Consider the following 12,351-nt stretch of genomic DNA (forward strand, 5'->3'; position numbering starts at 1 on the left):
TGAGTTTCTGAGATAATCTCTAACATAAGCCAGAGTTTTCTTCTGCCAACTGGATTCCAAACTAAAAACTAACCTTCTAGGGAAATAACTACTAACTACTAGGAATACAGGAAACCAAGAAAGAGTTTACCTATAGCCCTCATAGCTCCCTGCTTGTACCCCCTGTTGATTCCCCCACTTTCAACACAGCCCCAACCCTGACTCACTCACCTTCGTCATGAGATGATCCATTTTATCAGCCACTTTGCTGACTGCCATTCGAATTTCAGTGTTATGCTGCCGGGCTTCAGTCATGAGAAATGAAGCCATGTCACCGGATCCTAAACAGACATAAGCCAAAAAGAACCTTAAGGAACTGGAGCAGAGGGTACTGTATGAGGAAAAGCCAATAGTTCTTTCAGCAGAGGAAAGAAAGAAATTAACATCCCAATATAGTAGGAAATACTGTAGGTGATTCACTGTCCAGAGAAGATGTAGAGGACACAGAGGCAAAAGGTCTCCAAAGCTAACAGTAAGTAAGCTCTGCTCCTGCAAAATGCATCGAGGGATACGGTCTGGTCCAGGGCACAAGGATGCCCACTTTGGTCTGCCAGAGCACCAACAGCTCAGATTGCTTCTACACTCGTCCGACTGCATGCCAGGCATTGTACCACGTACCAGGGATTCAGCAACGAATGAAACCCAGTTCCTGCCCTTGGCGAGCTCACAGTCTGGTGGGGAGACTCACATGTAAACAGATCATTACGACAGAGTGTTTTAAGTGCAAAAAATGGACCATGTACCAGGTACAAAAGGAGCACAAAGAGAAGCAAGATTAACTCTTTGGTGACACATAATCAGTTATGTCTGTGGGAACAGAGGAAGAAGGGATGGTAAGAATCAGGGAAGGTTTCACAGAGGTGATAGATTTGATGGTCTCCCAGACAGAGAAGTGGCAGGGTTTCCAGACAAAGGTAGCATCCATGAAACCCTTAGCAATCTGGCACCACAAATTATGTTGTAGGATATACTGGCTCCTTCCTACCACTGTCCTAATACCAAAGACAAGTTGCAGAATAAGAAGGTAGAATAGCATGCCAGCTATTTACATTTTATTTTGTTTTTATACAAAATTACATTTTGTTTTGTTTTTTATGTCAGTGTGCTTTTTATGCACACTTGTACATGCACGAAAGATATCTGAAAAGTTACCCAAGTAACTGTTAACAACAGTTTCCTATGGTGGGGGGTGTTAATGGTGGAGAAGAGTAACTTTTCATTTTATACTCTTTTGTGTTGACTTTTTTATAAAAGCATACGATTTCCATAATTTAAAAATGTTAACAAAGTAGCTTTCATTTGAGATACTGAACACCCGCAGTTACCATGCTTCTCCCAATTTCCCCCAACATTTCACTCTCTTATTGTTTTCTAGAAACTCTACAGAGCCACACTGACAGAGCAACGGAAAAGGGCTGGCGAGAGAAAATGCAAGAAACAAAACAGAAAGTGGCATGAGGGAGTTTTGGGGGAAGATGTAAATGTTCTAAAATTAGATTTCGGTGAAGGTTGCACAACTCTGTAAACTTACTGAAAAAATCCTTAAGTTATACACTTAAAGTGAGTGAATTGTATGATACATAAATTTCACCTCAACAAAGCTGTTTAAAAAAAAAAAAGTAGAGATCTGTTGGAATGAAAATGGAAAGAGGGCGGGAGGAAGGAGAGCAGAGCAAGAGTGGAAGATAAGACGATGAGGGCCCACGGCCTACCTTGAAAATGGGGAGACTGAGAGAGTGGAGCAGGGTACAGGGGCCGGGCAGGCTGCAGCTGGGAGGTGACAGCTGACGTGTGGGGATAAGCGTAGGCTTGCATACCTGCATAGGGCTGAGAAAACGCCAAGTTATATGCACGGCTCTCTTTGCTGCTTAATCTGTCTTTGATGGAATAAAGAGATTAAACTGGAAGGAGACGCAAATTTATTAAAGCTGCAGACAGAGGAGATGGGATTTGGTACTGGGTAGGCAAGGCAGCAGAATTCTCTGCGTTATCCAGTGGTGCCCGGTCACTGAAGTCCTATCCAGACAGCGAGGGAAGGCTGTCTCAGGTCGCTCCCCAGTCCTCTGGCACTATGATTTAATCAAGCAGGATTTCAGTTCCCAGCTGTCAGGCCTACTGATGGTCTAAGAAATTGTAAATCTGAAGAGACTTGGCTGAGGGCGCCTGGGTGGCTCAGTCAGTTAAGCGTCTGCCTTTGGATTGGGTCATGATCCCAGAGTCCCGGGACAGAGTCCTGCTTCGGGCTCTCTGCTCAGTGGGAAGTCTGCTTCTCCTCTGCCCCTGCCTCCCCGCCCCCCCTCCCGTGAGCGTGCACGCTCTCTCCTCTCTCTCTCTCTCTCGTGCTTGCATGCGCACAAAAATAAATAAATAGAATCTTTAAAAATAAACAAATAAAGACACTTGGCTGAGTTTTCACTGGGATCAAAGGACAGGTGTTCACTGAGATTCCAAAATAAATCCACGGGTCTCCAAAGAATGCCTCTTCCCTGCAAGATTGTGATGGTCTTGTGATCAAGAGCTCTCATTTCCCCCTGAACCTTGGTCACCTCAACTATAAGATGAAAACAGTAACGCCACTCAGGGTTGTTGTGTGGACTAGATGGAGTGATATATAGGTAAAGTTCCTCACAGCTGGTAAACTAAGTACCCAGCAGATAGTAATGCTCAATAAACAGCAGTTTTCTTTTAAATGATGATTTAAAAGAGTTAAGGAAATCCAGCTCATTTCCAGGGAAAGATACTAAAAAAATAAATAAATCTTAGTCTATGGGATAGAACTGTCCACTAGGGAGTAGGGAGAGGGCATGGTGGGACTTTTTTTAATTCTAATACGCCCTGTCCCAATGGGGCATAGCCCGCTCACTATCACTCCCACCCTTCCAATAAGAATCACCAAGGACGTGAGGCCCTCTTATCCTTGGGAGTATGTTTTACCCATCCAATGTGTCAGGGCAGAAGAAAGAGTCTACTACGCTGGCAAACAGCAGAAGCAGACAGGCTGCTGCCACTACCTTCTGCGAAAACAGAAAAAAACCTGCTTTAAGAGATCGCTTTTGGAAGATAAACAGCAGAGTTCAGCTATATTTTCCATACACCCTCAACCTACAACGTTGCTATGTACGGTGCAGAATCTTAGCCTATCAGCTCTCACAGACAAGAACAGAGGACTTGCACTGATATCCCTCAAGGAGACATGTGTGCAAAGGAAAGGAAACAAACACTGACTGGGCCTCTACTATGTGCCAGGCCTTGTGCCGGTGCTCTGCCTGTTCTTGCCTTTTGACTTTACGTCAACCTGTAAGGGAGGTATTCCTTGGTCTGGTTTAGAGATGAGATAGCGCTGGTTCAGGAAGGAGGGAAATGACAAATTCTGGTGTGGGGAACTGCTACTGCATAAACCGCGCAGGAGGCGGAAGAGAGACTGACTAGAACCTAAAAAATTACAGCCTATAACTGATATGTTTAAAAACATTGTTACCTGAAAGGACTGGGCGTTTCCAGACACAGCGGAGTGCGAGTCGAGAGAGGCAACTTGCATTAAGGCAGGAGACGGCGCTTGGAGGCCAGAGACAGATGGCTGAGGTGCTACCATAAAGCAAGAAGCTGTTACTGTATTTACTCTGGTTTCTTGTTAAAGTCTGGACTAGAACCTGACATACTGCAACATGCTTCGGACTTGACCACTCTCCTCACCTGCTCTCCCAAAACCAACCCTACTGGAGTCTCACGAACACGCTAGTACAATGAACCTGGGGTTCTCGGGCACATGGGACTCAGACCTACAGTCCCATCGGTGGACAGGAAGTGCACAATCACACACAGGAAGTGTCTCATCAGCAGAGTGCGCGCTTCTGAAACGGGAAATGCCACCCAGCAGGAGACAAAGCACGCAGACCAAATCCATCTCCGGGGCTGAAAACGCCCTACCCAGGGACAAACTGACAAGTTTTACACTCTAGTCCAGCTCAGTACTAAAACAATGCAGCCCAACAACTTAAGCAGCCAGGATGCTAACTCTGGCGCCAACTCAGTTCCAGGCTGCAGAGCCAGAGAGGCCCTTACCTTGTGCGGTCATCGGCGGTAACGTGGGGTGCGCCGGCTGAAGAGCAGGCTGCAGGGATGGAGTTGCCACGGGCTGCGCAGCTCCTCGCAGAGCGTTCACATCCTGAAACAGGAACAAGCGTTTTGGTGACTATGTATATGGGTCCTGAGCTGGAGACCGAGGCTGACTGTCCACCCTAAACCTGCTTACAGCCAGTGTTTTTAGGCAAAGAAGAAGGAAAGGCAAGAGTTCAGGGTGTGGGCTGTGGGGAGATCCCTTCTCCCTATAAATCATATCAAATAATTAAGTATATTTAATTCCCTCTAACGTCCTAAGTTGTTGATGTTTTACTGACTGAAGCAGCTAAAGTGACTCCTCTCCAGAATGTATCATTTTCCAAACCAGCAGCTACCTTAAACCTGACCAGTCTGTTCCCACAGAAGAAAGGCCTCTTGCAAGGGAAGCCAGGCAATAGTGCAGCCTCTTCTTTTCTGCCAAATCATCCCCACAGACCTGAAGGCACTCAATGAAAATCAGACAGGGCAGGATTCACTGCGCCTCACTACCGTGCTTTTTGGATAATGCGGTTTTAGAGTGTTTTTCCCCGTTCTTTCTTTTCATAAAAGTCAAAGCAATGTTGGACTGTAGTATAGTCTAAACAAAGTTATCCTATAAACATCTTCCCAATTCATACAAGGAAAAGAAAAACCTGGGGCACAATATACTGTGACTTCCTATCCTACAGTTCAAAGGCTGAAATCTCTTTGACATTCTTTTACTTTAGAACTTCCCTTTGCCCCCCTGATATTCTCAAAAACGCATTATGCATTTCTGGAAAAGCATGGCAGTTTTATATCGCTGCAGCTCTAAATCCACCTAAATGTCTAACAACAAAATGAAAGGAATAATAATAAATCGATCTAACAGAACACTGAGTTGCCTTTAAAGGAAATAATGCTTTGCTTTATTTACTTATATTAATTATATTATTTATGTTATTCATATTGGTATTAACATAAATATTCACGATACTAAGTTAAAAAATCAGGTTACAAAGCAATAAGATAAAAAGAAGAATGCACTTTTTGTTAAATATATTTTTTCTTTGTAATTTAAATCATTCTACAATGAATAAGAAGCACTTAAAAATTTTAATAACAGTATTACCTTATGAAAATTTAATTTCCAGAAGCAGCTAAAAATCAATCCTGTAACAAGAGGCCCCAGAAATCCTATCCTCCTTTAAAATGTTAGATCTACTTACAGCTTTTCCAGGAAGAAATAAAACAAAATTATGAAAAATAAAGCCTATGCTAGAAAATTTTTTCAGGAGCATCACCTTTACTTTGTTTTACATCAAAGTCAAAGAATCCTAAAAATCAATCTCCGTTAATCTCTGTTAAGTGTTTCAATTCAACTGAGAGGATGATTTTACTCAATAAGGAACTAACCAATGTGAAAGGAACTAAGTTCGAACTGAGCTACCTCATATCATACACCAAATTCCATACGGATTAAAATTTTAGATCTAAATACAAAATATTATTTTCAGAAAACACAAGTGATGTCTATAATGTCTGAAAGTGAGAAGGCTTTCTAAGCATAATGTCAAAAGCAAAAAACAAAGGGAAAAAACCGACAGATTTCACTGCAATAAAATTCTTGAACTTCAAAACAATCACACCATATACAAAGCCGAGAGACGCAACAGTGCGATCTTCAGTAACAGCTAACATCGGGGGGAACCAACCTTTCCAAGAGAATCTAAACATTCAATCAACCAATACGAACTGAGCATCTTTTATGGGTTGGACACCATGCTGCCCAAAGTGTGATTTTTACTGACAGTAGAGAATCTAGTAGAAGGCTATATATATGGACTACTTAAAAATTCCCATTCTTGAGGCAGATGAGTGGGATTGCTTCCATTTCTCGGAGGAAGTGCTAATCACAGTGGAAACACATGTACCAATACCAACCGATACCATTTTAAATATAAGCTTTCTACATGATGATTCTGGGTTACAGGCAGAAAAAGTAGTAATCTCAAACAAGCAAACATGAGGTAGAAACATCTGCGCTATTCATTCTAACACAGCCGAGGGGTCATACCTCGATTTCTGAATCATTGGAATCCAGCTGTGGTGGAAGGATGGGCAGCATGGGCTGGCCCATTTTAGCCATCCGAGAGATCAACTTGGCTTTGACTGTATCAGGATTCTAAAAAGAAGAAAGTCACAAAAATCACTATAATCAAGGCTCAATACTGTAGCTCTATGTCTTTGGCTCTTACATCAAACCCTTCAACAAGTCCCCCTGCTATAGAGATTTGAAACCATTTCTTCTATAAAATGAGAATAAACAATTTCTTGCCAAGAAGCATACATGGATCACAATTAATAATAGCCATAAAAATAATCCCCTATATGTTGGAATGGACAAGGTGGTTCCACATGTATTACTTCATTTCAATCAAGTCTCCCCACCAGGCATAATTCTTCTCATTTTACACAGATGAAAAACTAAGTACAGATCAAGGGAGGGAGGCATCTTAAATGACAGTACCCTCTGAAAACCCTGGGAGCGATGCAGCAGACAGACATTCAGAAGCGATTAGGGGAAGAAGGAAACAGGAGCTCTTTGTTCCAAATTCAGGTTCATTCAACTCTGACTTGGCACGGACTACACAATAGCCCCTGTGCTAGAAGCCTCTGTATCCATTAACTGGTCCAAAGTGCAGCCTTCAGAGTGGAGAGGACATACCCCTGAGGGTATACATGATGACCTACTAGGTATAAAAAGAGATGATCACGGGGCACCTGGGTGGCTCAGTCAGTTATGAGTCTGACTCTTGATTTCGGCTCAGGTCTTGATCTCATGGGTTGTGGATGGAGCCCTGTGTTGGGCTGCAAGCTCAGCGGGGAGTCCGCTTGAAGATTCTCTCCCTTTGCCCCTCCCCACAGCCTCGCAGGCGCACATCCACACACTCTCTCTCTCTTAAATAAATAAATAAATCTTTAAAAAAAGAGAGATGATCATCATCTCTATTTTGGAATTACCTCTAAGCTGTGGAAACATAAGACATTAAGCTTGTTTACAGGGATGGACAGTAGTTTATGTATATAATTTATAAATAGATATATATACAGGGAGTGTGTACTCATTTTTTCTTGACTGATTGGAAGCACATAATCAAAGAAAGTTGGGTTCATCAAAAGAGGACTAGTTACATAAACCATACCACACAATACTGCAATCTACAGAAAATAAAAGAAAGGAAGCTTTCTGTACACTAACATAGAAAGATACTGTTATATATATATATACCGTAATATGTAGAAGCCATGGTAGATAATATATATACTATGCTATATTTTGTGAAAAGAGGGAGAAATAAAATATACATTCCTATCTGCTTCCATCTGCATAAAGAAACACTGAAAGAATATATGTGAAACTAAGAAAAGCAGTTACCTAAAAGGAGAGTGGGATGGGATGGGGTACACAGAGGGAGGGGTGGAAGTGAGTCTTTTTAATGTATACCCTGTTACATTGTTTTAATAACGGAAACTTATGAATGTAATTACCTATTCAAAACAAAAAATAAAAACTTAAATGTAAAAAGAAAAGAAAAGGATGGTGAGTTTTGCTTCAATTAAAAAAAAACTGTAAAAAGAAAAAAATTTTTTTTAAAGGTTGGAGACACACTAGTCTATTGAAGTTACAGAAGCTTAGAAGTAGGTGACAAATGTAGCTCTGCCTAGAAGTATCATAGAACCGATACTAAAGAAATTTTGTGACTATTCAAAGATTTGAGATTATAGTTTTTTAATTTTCTTAATTCTTTGGCTTAACCTTCCGGGTTTCGGAGATCACTTCTTACACATACCGGAGCAATTATTTGCTTAATAATTCCTGCGCTGGGCTGAATATAAACAAGTAAACTAGGGCTGGAGAGAAAGTAACCACCAATTTCACTCCAAGCAATTATCCTGTTTCTCAACGTGGTAGGTGAAGGCCACAGGGCTTTCATCTCACGCTCATGCAGCCAACTCAGATGCCTTCACGAATCAAGCAGGGCAGCAGCAAAGCGCAGCGCACATGCTCCCAAGGCATTCAAATCCAAATTTTACAAGTGTATGCTGGTCTTCCCATCTTACAGTTAGGAAAACACGGAGACCAACTCAAAGTCAACTAGCTGGTGAATTAGTGCAGATTTCATCTAAGAGAATGAAAGTGTGAAGGTATGCAGTGTTGGCAGTAATTATGATAATAATAAGAGCTAATGTTAACTGAACTCTTACAGTATGCCAGACACAATACTAAACACTCCACACGCATTATTTCATTTAAATCTCATAAATATCTCTTGAGTATAAAAACTTTCTTGCTTCATGAAGTCATACTTAATGTAGGCTCTAAGCCTACATGCTTTGTGAACATATGACAAGAACCCTGCAAAAGGGGCTGTGAGAATTATTTTCATTTTAATAATGAAGAAGCAGAGGATCAGAAAAGGTAGATAGGGGCGCCTGGGTAGCGCAGTCGTTAAGCGTCTGCCTTGGGCTCAGGGCGTGATCCCGGCATTCCGGGATCGAGTCCCACATAGGGCTCCTCGGCTGGGAGCCTGCTTCTTCCTCTCCCACTCCCCTGCTGTGTTCCCTCTCTCGCTGGCTGTCTCTATCTCTGTCACATAAATAAATAAAATCTTAAAAAAAAAAAAAAAAAAAAGAAAAGGTAGATAATTTTCTCAAGGCCACAAGTTTACAAGAATAAAGACTTGAACCCAGGTCTGCCCATGTAGAACCCCATCTAATTTATAGGAACTCCCCAGTAAGGGGAAATTACTAAAGTAGCTTTTTTTTTTTTTTTTGGTCTCTAACCTACCCTACCCCAAGGCACATGACCTTCTCAGTAGACGGGGGGTGAGGGAGACAGACTTGTATACTCACTGTATTTACTGTAAGCTGTTCACTGAGGGAGTTAGATTTGATACGAAGGGCCGGCTCCCTGAAACCAAGTAAGACATATGCTGAGGTAAAAAAAAAAAAAAATCCCAAATCTATAATCATGAGTCCTGATTATGCGGGAAAACAAATTGTTTTTGAAAATGTTTGCCAATTCAATGGCTGTGAAACAGAATTGTAACCATTCCTCAATTTGCATTCATTTCTGACAGCTAGTGAAAATGAGTAATTTTTCATTCAAATTCTTATTATTTTCATTTTTTCCCTTGGGTATATATTTTACGTTTATACATTTTACCCAACTTTCTTCCAGAGCTCAGCAGGTATTCATATACATCCCAAGTTAGTGCATTTAAAGACTATGAATATTAATCCTTTGTCAGAAAAATCTTGATGCTAGTATTTTCCCCATTTGTCTCCTTCCATTTTTTTCCCAATTATTTAAAATTATTTTAGTTTTCAACCATCCCGATTTCTGAAGCCCTCTAAGGATCATTTTTATGGACAATAAAAGAACATGATACAACTGTAGGATCTTACCCTGATTTGAAAGGCACCGATGTGGGTGGTGATACAACAGGGTCAGCAGAGAGGCCGTCAGCACCTGGTATGGGAGAAGGGGCCGCAGAATCCCGCGAACTAACGCTGTGCCCGTCAGAGCCCAAATCTCTGGCAAACTTGACCTAAGGAGCGATCAACCACAGGTGGAACAGGCTATAAAAAAGGCACCCTGCCCTCTCCACCCTCCTTTCTTTTACTTATTCTTTACTACACAAGTCATTATCTGTTCCCCTGTAGCAAATCAGAAAATGTAGATAAGCCAACAATAATAATTAATCACCTGCAATCCAACCACGATGCAACACGGCTAGAATTTGGGATGCACTATTTCACACTTATATTATGTCTGTGTGTGTGTTTGTATATTTTTTTAATAAAAAAGGGTCATATTGTTTTGTGACCTGCTTCACTCACTCACTTAGTAACACATTTCCATGTTATTAAGTATTAATCTACATCACTTGTAACTAATGAACATTATGTCTAACTTCAAGGGTCATGTCCAAACCTGCCATTATCTACAGGAAAAAAGTCTCTAAAAGATCTTGGGGACAGAAGTCTTAAATACCTATGCTGCTACCAAATATATTTCACCAATTCCTGGTTGTTAGATAATTTTCCTGTCACATCACAAACAATACTTCAATGAATAACTTTCTATCTATATCCTTGCACATGATCATTCCCAAAGTATAAATTCCCAGAAATTAAACAGTTGGGAGAAAAGGTATGTTCATTTTTAAGACTTTTAGTATATACCACTAAATTTCACACCACAAAGGGTAAGCTACTCTATACTCCACAAGTAGTGTGTAATGTTCTCTCGACACTCATCACACTGGGTATTATCACTCTGTAACAGACTGGTCAATTTAATAAGCATGTCAATTTATTAACAATAGCCAAGGGGTGCCTGGGTGGCTCAGTCGGTTAAGTGCCTGCATTCGGCTCAGGTCATGTTTGGCAGGAAGCCTGCTTGTCCCCACCCCCACCCCCGCCCTTCCCTCCAGCTTGTGCTCTTTTGTGCGTGCGCTCTCTCTCTCAAATTAAAAAAAAAAAAACAAAAAAACAACAATTTAAACAATAGCCAAACTATGGAACAGCCCAAGTGTCCACTGACTGATGAATGGATAAAGAAAATGTGGTGCATATAAACAATGGAATATTACTCAGCCATAAAAAAGGAATGAAATCTTGCCATTAGCAATGACGTATTTTTGCCTTATGGTTACAAAATGCCAGTCTTGATGGATTCAAATTGGTTTGTTATCTAAAACCATCATGACTTCCTCAAACTCAATGGAAAACTGAGACAGAATATAAAAGCTGTGAAAAAGGCAGCTACAAGCACATGAGTAAAAGAAGGTTGGAATGACCCAGCAGAGATAAGGGTGTTCAATTAGGAAAGAGCCACTGAGAAAAGCATATCATTGGTTGCAGCAGAAACAATAGCCACAATAAAGATAACTATAGTATTTATTTTCTGTATTGTATTTTGTAGTTTATAGTCACAACCACTATCACACTTAGACCTAACAAACACAGTGTAAAGCAAACAAGGTCTTTTTTTTTTTTTGGAGGGGGGCGTTAATTTATTTAACCACAATTTGTTACAAATTTTATTGTAGAAAATTATACATATCTTGATAACATTTTTTAATGGAAAATAAGGGGAGAATATAAAAAAGAAAAAGTTTCTGAACTCCATTACCATTCCAAGATGCTTTTTATCATTTCTTCTAACACTTTCAGAAATTTTCTATGAATATATGGGCATATATATGTATAGATATACAAATATGTATATGTGTATGACTGTAAATATATTTATATATTTAGTTGTATATAAGCATTTTTATATGTTCACATGTATTTGTATACACATACAAGAGATCATACTATATGTACTGATTTGCAACTTGCTTATTTCACTTAACAATAGATTTTGGATATTCTGTAAGAACTGCATAAAAGTCTACTCCATGAAAGACCATAACTTAACCAGTTGTTTAATGATGGATATTTAAGTTGTTTCCAGTTTTTACTATGACAAATAATGTGGCAGAAGGAGGAAACTATGTATCTCTATCTACGTACAGGTATCTTTGCATACTTACGTGAACACAGCAATACAATAAGCCATGGAATTACTAAAGCAAAGGCAAGTGCATTGGGTAGGAATCACTATTTTATAGACAGAATAAAAAGGTTAGTGTAGAAAAATGATTTGTTCAGTCACCACCTCTTCTAGACTCTAAATAGTGCGCCAGGAAGGACATAAACCTTGGTCTTTAGATTGCAAAGCTGTTGCCCTTTCCAACTACACCATTTCTACTTTAAAAAAAGAAAGAAAGAAAGAAAGTCCTTGAATTTGTTATTCAAACATATTTATTCATTTTACTTAATGGCAAAAAGGACTCATCAAACACAAAACAGCACAATTTCACTCACCCGTCTAATCTCCACCTCATACACCAGGATCGAGTCCGGCGACTGAGTCCATCCTATTACCCCTTCAGAGCCAGCAGCACAGATTGGAGGGATGACAAGCAATCGCTTCCCTCCTTTTCTCATGCCCAGCATCCCATCCTCCCAGGCCTTCAGGAATCAGAGAAGAGGAAAAGCTCATCAGGACACAAGCCTCCTCATAAGACAAAATGAAATCCCCGATATTAGGCTCCTCTCCTCCTAAATCCTTTCAGGTTTAGACCTCTGGAGAGACATCAAATTCAACTATAATCC

General features: G+C 40.4%; 1 protein-coding gene across 4 annotated transcripts in view; it reads right to left on the minus strand.

The window, feature by feature from the left end:
* The window catches only part of FKBP15 (FKBP prolyl isomerase family member 15), a 54,563-nt gene that overhangs the window by 18,469 nt on the left and 23,743 nt on the right, over positions 1–12,351 (minus strand). For all 4 annotated transcript variants that reach the window (XM_008707974.2, XM_008707975.2, XM_008707973.2 and 1 more), the window contains 8 exons: positions 12,061–12,207; positions 9,589–9,731; positions 9,034–9,091; positions 6,194–6,301; positions 4,102–4,204; positions 3,518–3,624; positions 1,752–1,866; positions 211–320 (listed from right to left, as the gene is read on the minus strand). In XM_008707974.2, coding sequence (XP_008706196.2) covers positions 211–320; positions 1,752–1,866; positions 3,518–3,624; positions 4,102–4,204; positions 6,194–6,301; positions 9,034–9,091; positions 9,589–9,731; positions 12,061–12,207 — 891 coding nt within the window. The remainder of the gene's footprint in view (positions 1–210; positions 321–1,751; positions 1,867–3,517; positions 3,625–4,101; positions 4,205–6,193; positions 6,302–9,033; positions 9,092–9,588; positions 9,732–12,060; positions 12,208–12,351) is intronic.

The sequence above is a fragment of the Ursus maritimus genome, unplaced genomic scaffold (assembly GCF_017311325.1).
Source record: "Ursus maritimus isolate PB19 unplaced genomic scaffold, ASM1731132v1 scaffold_17, whole genome shotgun sequence".
In the NCBI taxonomy this organism is placed as follows: Eukaryota; Metazoa; Chordata; class Mammalia; order Carnivora; family Ursidae; genus Ursus; species Ursus maritimus.